Below are 16,718 nucleotides of genomic sequence, written 5' to 3'. Positions count from 1 at the left end.
AGAGGCCTAAATGTTTCTGTCGCAGGCAGAGGTCGCAGCAGAGTAAAGGAGCATGGCAGCAGGGGTCACAGCGAGAGGCCTGAGCTCCCGGTGTCATCTAGTGGTGGTGTCTTGACCAGCAACCCAGAGGTTCTTGAATGGTTGACTAGGTCATCAAGTTTGTCCCAAGTGACATCAGACACAACCCAGCCAACAGTCGCTAGTTGGCATGGCCTGGGAGCAGGCCCTGTGCCCCCAACTGTCCTGAACCTTCCTCTGTCATTTTCAGTTACCTCAGCACGAGAAGTATTATATTCCCTTGGCTCGGCTCCACTTTTCAGCGAGGACTAGCTACTAGAAGACAGTCAGCAGCTACTGCCCAGCCAAGATCTGGAGAAGACATCCGCCACTTCCTCTGCTAGTCGGGCAAGTAGTGATGAGGAGAGTGGCGTGGGAGCTGGTGTTGCAAGCAGTGAGGCTCCTGACTCAGAGACAGTTGAGGAGGACATCAGTGACGTGCAGACAGTAGTCGATGATTATAATGTAGCTGATCGCACTTGAGGGACGGGTGATGAAGGGGCTTCATCATCATCTACAGAAGAGGGTGGCAGCCTGCCCATGAAGCAGCAACGGAGCCAGCAGGTCGCTAGCATGGCCGGGAGTCAGCAGGGTGGTAGCAGTTGGAGGTCAGTAGCCAAACATGCCCGGGGTAGACCACCAGCTTCAAGGGAGCCTATCTGCCCGAGAAGTAGCAGTGCAGGGGTTCACGATGGCAGCAGTGGTAGCATTCAGTCAGTGCGTAGTGTTGGGGGCAAAATCTCCTACTCGGCGGTGTGGCAGTTTTTTTGTTAAGCAGCCGGAGGAGGTGAACGTAGCCATATGTAGAATATGTGGGCAGAAGGTAAAGCGTGGCCAGGGTGCCTATGTTGGCACTGCAGCCATGCGTCAACATATGCATCATCGCCATAAAGTGGCCTGGGAGAACCGTGGCTCTGATGTGGTGGTCCAGCCTGCCGCAGCAACTGCTGCATCACCCAGTGGCACGCACCCGGTTTAAGGCAGTCAAGGCTCCACCACCTCAGGCGAAGGGAGCTGTCTGTCCTTCCCATCATCTGCTATACCTGATGCTCCTGCTTCTCCCCCTCATCACTCATTCCGTCAGCAATCGCTCACCAAAGCGATTGCCAACGGCGCAGAAGCTGAATGTGCTCCTGTCCAAGTTGCTGGTGCTGCAGTCCCTCCCATTCCAAGTGGTGGACTCTGCACCTTTCAGAGAACTGATGTCTTGTGCCAAGCCGAGGTGGAGAGTCCCAAGCTGTCATTTCTTTGCCAAAAAGGCAGTGCTAGCCCTGCACACACATGTAGAAAAGAAGGTGGGCCAGTCCTTTAGCTTGTCGGTGTCTGCCAAAATGCATGGCAGCGCTGACGTGTAGAGCTGTAACTACGGTCAGGGACAATACATGTCCTTTAGGCCCACTGGGTGAATGTGGCTCCTGCACAGCCACACAAGCAACTTGGCCAGTTGATGCCACTATCACCTCCACATTGCCATGCTGTTGGTCCAGCGAAAATGTCCGCCTCTTCCTCCTCATCCTCTACCATGTCCTCAGCCTCCACTGCAGGGACAATTAACAGTGCCCCTCTAGTATACCACATGTGCAGGACATGGTGGTGTCATGCTGTTCTGCATCTCGTTTGTCTGGGCGAACGGAGTCACACAGGGGAGGAACTGCTCCGTGTCCTTCAGCAAGAAATCTAAACCTTGATTTTTCCTTGACAACTCAAAATCGGAACCATAGTCACCGACAACGGGAAGAACATGGTCTCGGCACTGGTTCAAGGAGGGCTGAGCCATGTGCCCTGCATGGCACACGTGTTCAATCTACTCGTAAAGCGGTTCCTAAAGTCTTCCACCCATCTGCAAGACATCCTAAAAATGGCCAGGAAACTTTGCATGCACTTCAGCCACTCATACACCTCAAAGCACACCCTCCTTAAGCTTCAGCGGCAGAATGGCATCCCCAACATGGGCTGATATGCAACGTTTCCACCCGTTGGAATTCTACCCTCCACATGTTGGACCAACTGAACGAACAGAGAAAGGCCATAAATGATTTCCTGATGATCCAAGCGGACAGGAGTACTCCCCTCTGTAACTGCAATGTCAAACAGTGGCGGCTCATAAGAAACAACTGCTATTTGTTCAGGCCCTTTGAGGAGGCCACGTTATTTGTCAGCCGCCAGGACTATGGTGTCACCACCAGTTCTGTGAGAAGGTATGGCAGACGTACTTCTCTTCCTCTTGTATGACGTTCTTTGTTTTGGTTTCACTTTGTCATCTCCTTTCCTTCTGCCAGGTGTCACTTATTTAGACTAATTGTCTTCCTTTATATTCCCTCCCATACTGCCTCACTTTGTGGTTTATACTACTTCCTGGATGAGGTGTTCACTGCTGGAAGCTGCTGCTGCTGTTTGCTCAGATAAGTCTTCCTTTATTGTGTTTCCTTGCTGGCTTGATTCTAGGTGACCCTGACTCTAGGTGACCCTATTAAGTGCAGGGAGCCGGTGGTCGTGTCCCCTCACTATTATAGGGTTTTCAGGTGTCACACAGTCTTAGGTACGTGGGCATGCAATCGTCTACCATTGAGACCCTTGCATGTGCATAGCAGTCAGGGAGAGCTCTTGGGGTTTTTAAGGGCTCACCTATATGCTCCTTAGTTTCGGATCAAGCCAGTCGGACGTTTATTTATCAGTTCCAGCTATCTGCAATTGCATCCGTGACATATGGGATGAACAGTGTCATTCCACTGCTTCATTTCCTGGAATACATGCTGGTAAATCTGAGATCAAGTATATGTAGGGCGGCTCACTAGGACCAAAAATGGGGTAAGGTGCTCAATCCAAACAAAGCGTACCCGGCGCTTGTAGTAAGGGAAAGAGATATGTAAGTAAAGGGATGGCACTCTGATCATATGTTGTGCATGGAAAAAGATATTTATTAGAAGATGGCTCACCGAGCCATCTCCTAATAAATATCTTTTTCCATGCACAACATATGATCAGAGTGTCATCCCTTTACTTACATATGCTGGTAAATCTGGCTGGTCAGGGAACTGGATATGTGGCGCCTAGATCTCATGGCCACATGAGCCCTGTGGGGGCTGAACTGGAGGAGGAGGAGGACATTGGAGCACAAGCAATGTGTAGCAAAATGGGTGGTTTTTATACACAGTTGATAGGAGAGGAGAAGCAGGGCCAGCAAGAGGAGCTACAGGGCGATGAGGCAGAGGACCCAGACACTCTGTGGCAGTATGCAGTGGAGATGAAGGCAGGGAGTCCCTCTGAGTCACTTGCGCAAATGGCCCGCTGCATGTTCACTTGCTTGGGTAGTGACAGCTGAATTGCCACCATTCAGCAGAGGGATTACTTTTGGCTCTCCACCTTGTTGGACCCTCGCTACCGGTCCAAAATGGGGGCCTTTTTTACACCCGCTGAGAGGGAGGACAAACTGAACTGCTATAGAGACATTATATGTAGTCAGTTGGCCGCTGCCTATCTGCTCCATCGTCCATCCTCTCGCAGGTCTAACCAGAGGCGCCCTCTGCGCTCACGTTCCTCTGCCGAGGCTGCTGGGGAGGGGTGGTGTGGAAGGAACAGTACAAGCTCCATCAGCAGCAGCCTAAGTCTACAGTCGCTGATGAGTGGCTTTCTTTACCCGCATAGTAGACCTGGAGCAGAACCTGAACCAGCAGGTGGTGGCATACTTGGAGTGAACCCTGCCACCCCACATTAAAGATCCGCTGGACTACTGGGAAGCTAAACTGGATTTGTGGCCGCAACTGGCAGAGTTTTCCAAGGAAAAACTGTCCTGCCTGGCCAGTAGTGTGGCATTAGAACGGGTGCTTAGTGCGGCGGAGGCCATAGTTACACCAAGAAGAACTCGCCCGTCCACCCAAAATGTGGAGAGACTGACCTTTGTCAAAATGAATCAGGCGTGGATCAGCCAGGATTTCCACCTACCAATTTCTGATGCATCAGACTAGATACTCCATGGTGCCACACCAAAACTTTGGCAAAAGAGACCGGTTTCTTCTGGCTACCTGCCTCAGCTACTATTCTCATGCTGCCACCAGCCTGATGCCACACATCTGATGCCAAGTGCTCCTTCTTTTACCCACCATCTTCAGCTGCTACTGGTATTGCCACCCACGTCCACACTATGTCACCTTGCCACTCTGTGGCCTCCTGATGCTGCTACCACCTCCACACTATTTCACCTTGCCACTCTGTGATCTCCTCATGCTGCTGCCACCTCCAAACTATGTCACCTGGTCACTCTGTGGCCTCCTGATGTTGCTGCCACCTCCACACTATGTCACCTTGCCACTCTGTGATCTCCTCATGCTGCTGCCACCTGCACACTATGTCACCTTGCCACTCTGTGGCCTCATGATGCTGCTGCCACCTCCACACCAGTGTTGATCACGAATATTCGAATTGCAAATTTTTATCGCGAATATCGGCACTTCGAGAATTCGCAAATATTTAGAATATAGTGATATATATTCTCGATTTTTTTTTAAATCAGTACACATGATCCCTTCCTACTTCTAGCTTGTGGGCCAATGAGAAATCTGCAATATCTTTGACTTTAGGAGTAGTGTTGATTGCTAATTTTTCATAATGCAAATTTTTCAATTGCCGATTTCCGCAATCAAGAAAATAATGATTGGAGATAATGAATTCTCGAATTCGCGAATATGTGGCGAATATTCGTCCAAATATTTGCAAAATATCACAAATTTGAATATTGCCCCTGCCGCTCATCACCACTCCACACTATGTCATCTTGCCACTCAGTGGATTCCCCATGCTGCTGCCACCTCCACACTATGTCACCTTGCCACTCTGTGCCCTCCTGATGCTGCTGCCACCTCAACACTATGTCACCTTGCCACTCTGTAGTCTCCTCATGCTGCTGCCACCTCCACACTATGTCCCCTTGCCTCTCTTTGGTCTCCTCATGCTGCTGCCACCTCCACACTATGTCCCCTTGCAACTCTGTGGCCTCCTGATGCTGCCACGACCTCCACACTGTCATTGTGCCACTTTATGGACTTCTTATGCTGTTGCCACCCTCTCCACTTCATGACTGGGCCACTATTTTGCCTTTCGGCCTGGCTGATATCATCATTTATATGACCCTTCTTCTGATCTGTCAGAAGGAAGGAAAAATTAGATGCACAACAGATCCTGTCTATGTAGCAGCTGTGAGGTCTGTATGGTCACATCAAAATTGGCTTGTGATTTGGTAGCCAAAAGCAGGAGTGGGTACAAAACACATAAGACATGCAAATATTCCATTCACGTGTCATCTCTGTTTTGGATCCACTCCTGTTTTTTTTGGGCATTAGCAATACTGATGGATTACTGACCAAATGCTGACCGAGTGAAGGCGGATGCTCCACAGACAGGATCCGTTTTTTGGGGGGTTATTGTTCTGATGGATCAGAGAAGGACAAATAATCAGTGACGTTGACACAAACTTACTGCTGACACCCTCTCCACTCTGTCGGGAGGCTCTACTTGTATAAATGTTTAATAGAATAGGTTCTGTTGACATCTATGTGGAATCAGCTGACGACGGTGTAAAAGGAGTGCGCAGACTCCGTATGCGTGTTACTGCAAGGCACAGTGTTCTACACCACTATAAAGGCTCTCTGCACCAGGAAATACCCGTTTTTTAATGTAATTTGCCTCGAATAAATTCGGATCGAACCAAATTTTTTCCAAAAATGTTGGCGAACCGGCGAATCGGATTTTTGAAAAATATGCTCATCTCTAATACTGAACATCTATATTGTCTATTCTTCCTATATACTTAATAATGCTGCTGTTTTATTTCTCAGAATAATGCAATAAAGAATAATGTAAACCTCTGGGACCTTATTATCAAGGACCTAGGAATTGTGTTGGGACCATTTTTGAAACCTTTTTCTCCTTAGAGCAATCAAGATATGATTATGAAATTATTTAAGGTTGAACACTGTACAGATAATGTTTGCTCCAATCTACAGGAGCTTCCAGCATCATTCTACTTCATAATCAACAACAGATACCTCTGAAGTGGGAATCCATTAATACCACCAAAGAAAGCTGCCGCAATGTAATTCTTCATACAATGGAAAATTCTTTAATCCTAGCAATTGCTTGAGCAGATGATACATTAATATTTGACCTACAGAAATTTAGACAGCACAGTAAATTGATTAGGAACCTAACTTGTCCAGTGATTTTTTTTTTTACTTATTAACACTATTTTAATTTTCATACTTAAAATTGTTTAGCTTTTCTGCATGTTTTTTCTTTACAAAATAATAAAATTTACAATATTAATTATAGCTTTAAATAATAAAAAAATAATAATAAACTGAATACAAATTACTAAAATAAACAATAAGCTGCTCTATGATTTTTTGGGTATCAATGGTGTGAATAATGGAAATGTCTAATATTTATTTGAATTTAAATATTCTCAGAATTTTACAACTTTATTGAAACACGTGCAGCAGCCATTTTAGGAAAAAATTGTGATTTGTTACCACAAAGCGTGAGGAAATTCGGATTCGGTGCGAATCAAATTTTTCCTGAAATACGGATCGAATTCCACTTCATCAACTTCGATTCGCTCATCTCTAGTTATTTTATTACTTTAAATATATCTTTAGGGAAAAAGTTTTTTACATGATGGACCCTTCTAAAGGTAAAAAATGGACAACATGTCAAAACATTGTCAAATATTGTACCAGTAGAGAGTAGATATGGTAGAGTAGGAGAGACAGTCCTGTCCGTACATGCTGATGGTTTGTAGGGCGATGGACAATTGATTCCACCAAAGTCTTAGATGGACATTTCTTGAACTACTCAATGGTGGGTTCACATCAGCGTTCTGGATTCCGTTATGGCTTTCCGTTATAACATGATTAGAACGGAAAATAGCGGAATCCATAAGACGGAAGTCAAAACGGAAGCCTTTAGAAGGCATTCCGTTTTGATCCATCTTAATAGAAGTCTATGGAATCATAGCAGATCCGTCTGGTTTTCGTTTTGCAAGACGGTAAACAAAGTCCTGTCGACATTAATTTTTTCTCCGTTCTGCATAACGGAAATGGGACGGATCCGTTATGATTCCCATAGACTTCTATTAAGACAGAATGCCTTTCAAAGGCTTCTGTTTTGCATTCCGTCATAATACAAGTCTATGGGCAGCAGACCGGATCCGTCCTTCCATCTTATGTTTTCTATCACTGAGCCAGTTACTTACCCACATACAAACATTTTCTCCCAGTCCGAGCATTCTCATTTTATATACTAACCTTTTATGCGGTACAGTGTCAAATGCTTTGGAGAAGTCCAGATACACGACATCCATTGATTCGCCGCTGTCAAGTCTAGAACTTACCTCCTCATAGAAACTGATTAACATAGTTTGACATGACCGATCCATACTAACAAGTGCTCAGACATGCTGTACTACAGAGATCTTCTCCTCTAGTAGCCATGCTTCTAAAGGAGAATACTGTACCTCCATTATCATGTATGTGATGGAGAACACCATGTCTGTGTGAAACTGAAGACCTATCGAGGTACAGATTTTGTATAGATAGTTGTAGATACTTTTCTGTAGGAGCCATGTTAGCGTTCGGTAAAACTCAGAAGTTGAAGGACCAGTTATAAATTTGTTTGTTTGGGCCTTTCATAATAATGTGTACCCAATGACAATGTGTTGACTCTACTACAAAGAGCTCTATAATATAGGCTTATAGGCTTTCAATCTGTTTGTATGGCGAAAGACAGACCTGGGGTACTTGGGGGAAGGGGTTAGGAAAACCATATGTTGTCTTAAGAGAGCAAACATGAATGTTGACTATAATCCTACTCTTGAAAATTACTCCTAAATTCTTTATTACATTTTCATAATTATAATGCTTCTTGTCTATTATAGATCTTCATCCTGGGTAGTGAATGTTATTACTGATTATTAATGTACAGATGTTTCCATCCTCATCTTTCCTCTTGCTCAGCACATCTCAGAATGTGTGGTATGAGATGACTTCCCTTTTTAAAAATTTATATGATTTCTTAATACTGTGTCATGGTATATGCAACCTTCATGTGTCTATGTGCGGCCATCCAGTGTTTTTTGTGAACTGCATTCTGTCAAAGTTTTTGATTTTGTGTCCTCAAGCACGGTAAAGGTGGATATGTCCGTATTAGGCTAGTAAAAGGCTATGTCACCTCGCCACTCTGTGGCCTCCTCATGCTGCTGCCACCTCCACACTATGTTACCTTGCTACTCTGTGGTCTCCTGATGCTACTGCCACCTCCATACTCTGTCATTGGGCCACTCTGTGGTCTCCTCATGCTGCTTCCACCTCACCACTATGTCATAGGGCCACCTTGTGGACTTCTCATGCTGTTCCCACCCTCCCCACTTCATGACTGGGCCACTATTTTGCCTTTTGGCCTGGCTGACATCATCATTTATTTGACCTTTCTTCTGATCTGTCAAAAGGAAGGAAAAATGAGATGCACAATGGATACTGTCTGTGTAGCAGCTGTAAGGCCTGTATGGTCCCATCAGAATTGGCTTGTGATTTGGTAGCCAAAAGCAAGAGTGGGTACAAAAAACAGAAGACATGCAGATATTCCATTCACGTGTCATCTCTGTTTTGCATCCACTCCTGTTTTTTTTGGCATTAGCAATACTGATGTATTACTGAGCAAATGCTGACCGAATGAAGGCGGATGCTCCACAGACAGGATCCGTTTTTTGGGAGTTATTGTTCTGACGGATCAGATGAAGGGCAAATTAATCAGTGACATCAACACAAACTTACTGCTGACACCCTCTCCACTCTGTTGGGGGGCTCTACTTGTATAAGCGTCTAATAGAACAGGTTCTGTAGACATCTATGTGGAATCAGCTGACGACGGTGTAAAAGGAGTGCGCTTCTTCTTGGTGCTAACATCGACCTGTAAGGCTGAGTTCATTCTTGAATTATTTGGTGAGTTTTGGCCTTGTGACCTCTCAAATAAGTGAAGTGTGCAGTGATTCTAATAGCGATGCCTGTCATCTGCATGTCATATGGACATATTATTTCACTATCAAAACAGTCTCCCTATGCGTGTCACTGCAAGGCACAGTGTTCTACACCCCTATAAAGGCTCTCTGCAGCCAGGAAATAGCCGTTTTTTTAATGCGATTCACTGCAAATAAATTAGTATGGAACCAAATTCTTTAAAAAAATTCGGCGAAGCAGCCCAATTTTTTATTTTTTTTATTTGCTTATCTCTAGTCAGTGCTATTGGGCCATAGCCTCTCCAATGTATGGAGCCACCCTATGCCGTAGTATAATGAAGGTATTGCCCAGGGAAGAAAATCTCTGTAATGCAGCATCTGATGGGACAAAACAAAACTCATGGCCAATGGACTTTAGGAGCTCTAGTCCTCTTGTTGGTGTTATATCAACCGAATTCTTACGGCAACATCACAAATGGATGGGCCAAAGTTGATTTTATGAAAAGTTTCAAAAATGATAAATGCTCTTAGTGAGGTCCGCTAGGATTCAGTTCCAACCTCAATCTGAAGGGAAACCTGTGGTTAGCTGGGTGATGACCACATATTAATGGGGTTCTCTGGGATTTACATATTGATAACCTATCCTCAGGATACATAATCAATGTGAGATTGGCAGGGTCCAACACTCGTGCTTACAGCGCTCCCGTGATTGTTGCGGCCTCCTTGCAGCTTACCAACTACAGCGCTGTTTTAGACAGATTCTCTAGAGACTGGTACAGTGCCAAGTGACTGGCACAAGGCAAATGTGGTGCCCATATTCAAATCCTTGACAGGTAATTATAGACCAGTACGTTTAACTTCTGTTGTTGGAAAAATATTTGAAGGACTCTCAGTCAGTAGAAGCCTGGACAGAGGGGCAGCTATGGATGTAGTGAGGGGAGTAGAAGCCTGAACAGAGGGGCGGCTGTGGATGTAGTGTTGTTGGATTTTGCAAAGGCATTTGATACTATCCCTCATAGATGTTTAATAGGTAAAATGAGATCTCTAGTCTTAGAAAGTATAGTGTGTAATTGGATTAAAAACTGGCTGAAGGACTGTGTCCAGAGAGTTGTGGTCAATGATTTCTAAGTGGTGTTATAAGTGGTGTACCCCCAGGTTCGGTGCTGGGTCCCTTGTTATTTAATGTATTTATTAATGATATGGGGGATGGGATTAATAGCACCTTCATTTTTGCAGATGACACCAAGCTATGTAGTAGTCTAGCAGTGCAGTCTAAGGAAGATGTCCAAAAACTACAAGCTGACTTGGACACTCTGAGTCATTGAGCAAAAACTTGGCAAATAGGGTTCAATGTTGATAAATGTAAAGTTCTCCATCTGGGTAGTAATAATCTACGTGCATCATATGTCCTAGGGGATGTAACACTGGGAGAGTCATTTCTAGAGAAGGATAGATCAAATAACAGCATACAATGTCAATCCGCTTCTTCTAAGGCCACCAGGATATTGTCATGTATTAAACGAGACATGGACTCGTGGGGCAGGGATGTAATATTACCACTTTACGAAGCTTTGGTGCGGCCTCATCTGGAATATGCAGTTCAGTTCTGGGCACCAGTCCATTGAAAGCCCTGGAGATGGAGAAAGTATAGAGGAGAGCGACTAAACTGATAAGGGGCATGGAGGTCTTAGTTATTAGGAAAGAGCAAAATAATTACATTTATTTAGTCGCCTAAGGTGGGACATGATTAACCTATACAGATCTATAAATGGGCCGTACAAAAAATATAATGAGAAGCTGATCCATGTAAAATCAACTAAAAAAAAACAAGGGGGAACTTCCTCCATCCGGAGAAGAAAAAGTTCAGTCTCCAAAAGCATCAAGGCTTTATTACCGTGATAACTGTAATTCTGTGGAATAGACTTCCACAGGACGTGATCACAGCAGGAACAGTGGACAATTTTCAAAAGGGCCTGGAAAAATTCTTAAAAGTAAATTACATTAATGCTTATAAAAAAAGATATTTTTTATCATAGGCTGACACCATTTTTTGGATTGTACTATTTACAAAAATGTACCAGTAAATTATTGTAAATCGGTAGCTGAAGAACACAGAATTAACCACTGATGTTTCCTTTAGGTTACCACTGACTCATGATATGAAAAACTCAAATGAAACATTTACCTACAGATTTATCTTGATTGGTCTTTCCACTAATTCATTCCTCCAACCATTATATTTTGTAATATTATTGACCATGTATATAGTCACTGTAACAGGCAACTTTCTGATCATTGTAGTGGTAAAAACAGAACCCCAACTTCAGACCCCCATGTACTTTTTCCTCAGTAACCTCTCATTCATTGACCTCTGCTTTTCCTCCACCATCGTGCCAAAACTTCTGATGAATACATTGACTAAAAATAAGAGCATTTCCTTCTGGGGATGTGCCTTTCAGATGTATTTCCATCTTGCTTTGGGAGGAACAGAGTGTATTATTTTGGCAATCATGGCCTATGATAGATATGTGGCCATCTGTCGTCCCTTACACTACAACACCATCATGAACTTAAAGCTTTGTGTTCTTCTTTCTGTTGGAACCTGGTCTTCAAACTTCTTGAACTCAATTTACTATGCATATACTACTTTCCGGCTACCCTACTGTAGATCTAAACATGTGAATCACTACTTCTGTGAGATGCCTCCTCTCTTCCGACTGTCTTGTAAAGACACTTTAATGAATGAAATAGCAGTATATATCTCAGGTGGGATTGTAGGTCTCTGCTCTTTTATATTGACACTTCTGTCCTATGTTCAAATCATTTCGACAATCTTGAGGATCCGCTCAAGCACTGGAAGGCACAAAGCCTTCTCTACTTGCTTTTCCCACCTTTCAGTTGTTTCTCTTTACTATGGTGCCATTGTTTTCACATATTTACGTCCTCGGGGGAGCTACTCTGTAGTTCGAGACAGATCTGTGTCCATTCTATATACTGTTGTTACTCCCATGTTTAACCCCATTATTTATAGCATAAGAAACAAAGAAGTCAAAGAAGGTGTGAAGAAAATATTTTTTAACAGATATCCTCAGTCTACAATTCTCAAATTCCATTACTGAAACAGAAAATATGTTTTATAATAATGGGCTAGAAGTTTTGTTGCAAAATTTGAGGTCCTGGTCACAATTCTCCAATAACTTGAATGTAGTAATGTAGTATACTGTATAATTGTCAATACACAAGTTACAAAACTGTCCCTTAGATTTCCTTTTTGTAATTTATATTGACACTACAGACCCATAGTGGTTTAATGAGAGCAAACACAAAGGTCTTCCCAATGATCATTACAATTTTTAGAAACAAAAATAATAGAGGTGATGCATATTTCAAAGCTTTATAAATACCCAGACTCTTGTCCCCAAAAACTGCAGCCATGGGTTCTTCTTAGCAGCTGCCTGGCACTCTGAAAATGAAAATGTTTGAGGCCTATAAAGCAGGAGAAAGCTAGCAGAAGATAGCAAATCATTTTCAGATTGCCATTTTCTTAGTTTGAAATGTAATTAAGAAGTGGCAGTTAACAGGGATAGTGGAGGTCAAAAGAAGGTCTGGAAGAAAAATTTCAGAGACAGCTGCTCATAGGATTGCTAGAAAGACAAATCAAACCCCCAATTGACGGCAAAAGACATTCAGGAAGATTTAGCAGAATCTGGAGTTGTGGTGCATTGTTCTATTGTTCAGCAAAACCTGCAAAAATGTGGCCTTCGTGGAAGAGTCATCAGAAGGAAACCTCTCCTGCATCCTCCTCACAAAATTCAGCATCAGAAGTTTGCTAAAGAATATTTAAACAAGCCTGATGCACTTTGGAAACAAGTGCTGTGGACCAATGAGGGTAAAATAGAGCTTTTGGACAAAATAAGCAAAGGTATGCTTAGAGAAAAAAGGGTAAAATATTTGATGAAAAGAACACCTCTCCAAGCATTAAACATGGGGTTGGATCACCCCATGCTTTAGGGTTGTCTTGCAGTTTTATTTAGAGCTCTCATCAAAGTAGTGACCAGGGGTGCACAAACTTTTACACGTCACTGTACATACAAGTATACCGTACAATAGTATTCAGATATGAACTTGCTCTATAAATAAATAACGTCACTGAAAATTTACAGTATCTCTTGGCTACTTTGCTAATTTCTTAGCTCTAATCCACATGGGCGTAGTAGTGATCTGTCATTTCAACCTAACTACAGTATCGCTCACCACAAGCTCTCTCAAAGTCAGCTTTTTTTTTTTACCTTTTTTGCCCACTGTGGCCTAGCTCCAAGACTGATGGTATCTGTATATACTATTATACCTAACCAAATTAAGGGGGCACACAGAATGCACAGAAAAGAGTGCAAACCACCGTATTAATACACAACCATTAAAGCAAACAAAAAAAAATACAGCATACAAGGCTGCACCTCTTATAATAAAAAAATACGTTTATTAGAAAACACAAAACCCACAAATTAAAATCATTGTATACAAATACAAAACTGTGTGTGGACTAAAAATAGGTCCAACACACATACCAACAACCACCAGATTCTGAATGGAAACAAATAAACACCGCCAGAGTAATAGACAATACCTAGATATAACATGATGAATACGGCATCAAAAATTGTAGATACTTATCAAAATAGGTAGTCACTAGTCACGGTGTCTAGGTAAAACATGCCCCTCGCGTATCGCAAGGTCAAACTGGCTTCCTCAGGGGTCTATCCCCTAAGACCCCTGAGGAAGCCAGTTTGACCTGGAGATACACGTGGGGCATGTTTTATCTACACACCATGCCTGTGTTCAGGGTGCTAATGTTGGCGTCAATATATGGAGCATCACCATAAAGTGGTCTCGGAAAACCGTGGTAGTAATGTAATTGTACAGCCTGTCTCAGCAACTGCTGCAACTCCCATTGGCCTGCACGCCTTCTCCAGCAGTCAGGGCTTCTCAACCTCAGCAAAATGAAGCTGTCGTTCCTTCCCTTCATCTATGGCTCCTGATGGTCCTCCTCTTCCTGCTTCAATTCCTCGTCACGTGTTTGCAAAGAGACAACAGTATGCGTGCATCATCCAACGGCACAGAAACTGACTGTGCACCTGCCCAAGTTCCTGGCATTACAGTCTATCGCTTTCCATGTGGTTGACTCTGCACCCTTCAGAGTACTTATGGCTTGTACCTAGCCAAGGGGGAGAGTCCCAAGCTGACATTACTTCTCTAAAAAAATCTGTACCAGAACTGCAGATGTATGGTGAGCAGAAGGTTGGCCAGTCCTTGAGCCTGTCTGCGTCCAGTACAGTTCATGCCAGTGCTGACGTGTGGAGCTTTAACTATGGTCATGGACAATATATGTCCTTTACAGCCCACTGGGTAAATATGATACTGGCCCAGGCACAGCAGCAACCTGGCCATCGTTGGATTAATGCACTAATGTCCTCCTTTATTACATTACAAAGTATAATGCCCCTTGCTAAATGGTAGTGTGTTATATACACTTTTATTACTATTGGTCAGAGACCACTAAGGACTCAGGGCGTACCGGTACGTCCTAAGTTTAAATCGTGATTGCGGGGGTTAATCCGAAAAGGATGCCGGCTGAAATCATTCAGCCAGCATCCTGTCACAACTCCAGGGGGGGTCATGGGTCCCCCCCGTATCGGCGATCGCAGAAAATCGCAGTTCAATTCAGACGTGCGGTTTGCTGCGTTTCCGGTCCATTTGGGTCTCCGGTGACCCGATGAACCGGAAATAGACTGTGATCTGTGGTGTGATTACCCCAACAGTACGAACATTTGGAGAGGCGGTGCTGGCCGTGGTGCTGATGCCTGCTGTCCAGGGTGCTGATTGGTGCAGAGGAGAGAGGCACGAGATTCAAACTTCCAGCGCTCCTCTCTCCCCTCCTATTCCTGTTCAGCACCTGCACCCTGCAGCAGCATGCTCACCAGGCTCCAGCGATCCCCCCAATCGGCACCCATCACCCTCCTGCACCAATCGCCCTCCAGGTAGGTTAGGGTCAGTGAGGGAGAGGCACCGTTAGGCAGGGATAGAAGGGAAAAGTTAGAAAAAATAAAATAATATCACTTTTATCTAAACTTATCTAGACCCCCCCAGCCATTTTTTTTTTTTCAGTAACCCATTTGTGAATCTGATGGTGGAGCAGATGAACCTGTACGCCCAACAGTTCGTCGCTCAACACCCAGGATCGCTTTTGGCTAGACCCGGTGACTGGACGCCGGTCAGTGCAGCCGAGATGAGGACATTTTGGGGCCTCGTGCTGCACATGGGTCTAGTGCAAAAACCCAGTGTCAGGCAATACTGGAGTGGGGAAGTCCTCTACCAGACCCCACTCTACAGTATGGCCATGACACGTCCCCGGTTTGAGGCCATCCGGAAATGTCTGCATTATTCAGAATATGCAGCATGTCCCCCCCGAGGTGATCCTGCCCATGACCGTCTGTATAAGATACGGCCACTTCGGGGCCAAATTTGCTCAGGCCTACGTTCCTGGAAGGGAGGTCGTGGTTGATGAGTCTCTCGTTGCATTCAAGGGGAGACTCAGTTTCTGCCAATACATTCCCACTAAGCGGGCGAGGTATGGCGTGAAGCTATACAAAATTTGTGAGTACCTCAGGGTACACTTACAAATTTCGTGTGTACAAGGGGCAAGAGTCCCGTATTCAACCCCCAGAATGTCCCCCCACTCTGGGTGTTAGCGGGAAACTTGTGTGGGACCTTATGTACCCACTGCTAGAAAAGGGTTACCACTTGTACGTGGATAACTTTTATACTAGCATTCCCTTGTTCAGGTCCCTTGCCGCCAGATCCACGTTCGCTTGTGGGAACGTGCGGAAAAATCAACCTACCCCCTCCAGGTACCTATCCCCAGGGGTGAGACCAGTACCCTTACCAGTGGAAACCTGTTGCTGGTCAAGTATAAGGACAAGAGGGATTTCCTTATACTGTCCACTATCCACGGTAACAGCACCACCCCTGTCTCTGTGCGAGGTACCGCGGCAACGGTCCTCAAGCCCGATTGTATCGTTGACTACAATCGGTATATGGGAGGAGTTGATCTCTCTGATCAAGTCCTCAAGCCATATAATGCCATGCACAAAACCCGGGCATGGTACAAAAAAGTTGCGGTCTACTTGGTGCAGGTTGCCATGTACAACTCTTTTGTACTATCCCGAAGCGCTGGCAGCACAGGGACATTCCTCCAATTCTATGAGGCAGTCCTCAAGGACCTGATCTTTTCAGACCGGGAAAGAGCAGGCCGGAGTACCTCGGGAATTGGAGGCACCCGGATCGTTCCTGGCCAACATTTTCCAGGTGTGGTCCACCATATTAGAAAGAAGGGACGAACCCCAAAAAAGTGCAGAGTGTGTCGCAGGAGGGGGATACGGAAGGACACCAACACTCAGTGCGACACGTGCCCCGATCATCCGGGCCTCTGCGTTATCGATTGCTTCAGGGAGTATCACACTTCCATGGAGTACTACATTTTTATAATCCCCAACAGTCCCCTAGAGAACATAAAAAACTATGGCTCTCAGACTTTGGAGACAAGGAAACAATTTTTTTCCCCAAAAAAATATTAGTTTTAGTGCAGGCATCCTCAAAC

At 44.5% G+C, this 16,718-nt stretch overlaps 1 protein-coding gene across 1 annotated transcript; it reads left to right on the top strand.

The window, feature by feature from the left end:
- Positions 1–11,220: 11,220 nt before the first annotated feature.
- Positions 11,221–12,180, top strand: LOC122921411 (olfactory receptor 5V1-like). The gene has a single exon (XM_044271388.1). The coding sequence runs from the start codon at positions 11,221–11,223 to the stop codon at positions 12,178–12,180; it is 960 nt and encodes a 319-aa protein (XP_044127323.1).
- The last annotated feature ends 4,538 nt before the right edge of the window (positions 12,181–16,718 follow it).

Source organism: Bufo gargarizans, chromosome 11 (genome assembly GCF_014858855.1).
Source record: "Bufo gargarizans isolate SCDJY-AF-19 chromosome 11, ASM1485885v1, whole genome shotgun sequence".
Classification (NCBI taxonomy): Eukaryota; Metazoa; Chordata; class Amphibia; order Anura; family Bufonidae; genus Bufo; species Bufo gargarizans.
The sequence above is the reverse complement of the archived record's forward strand: the minus strand, read 5'-3'. Positions and strand labels throughout refer to the sequence as shown.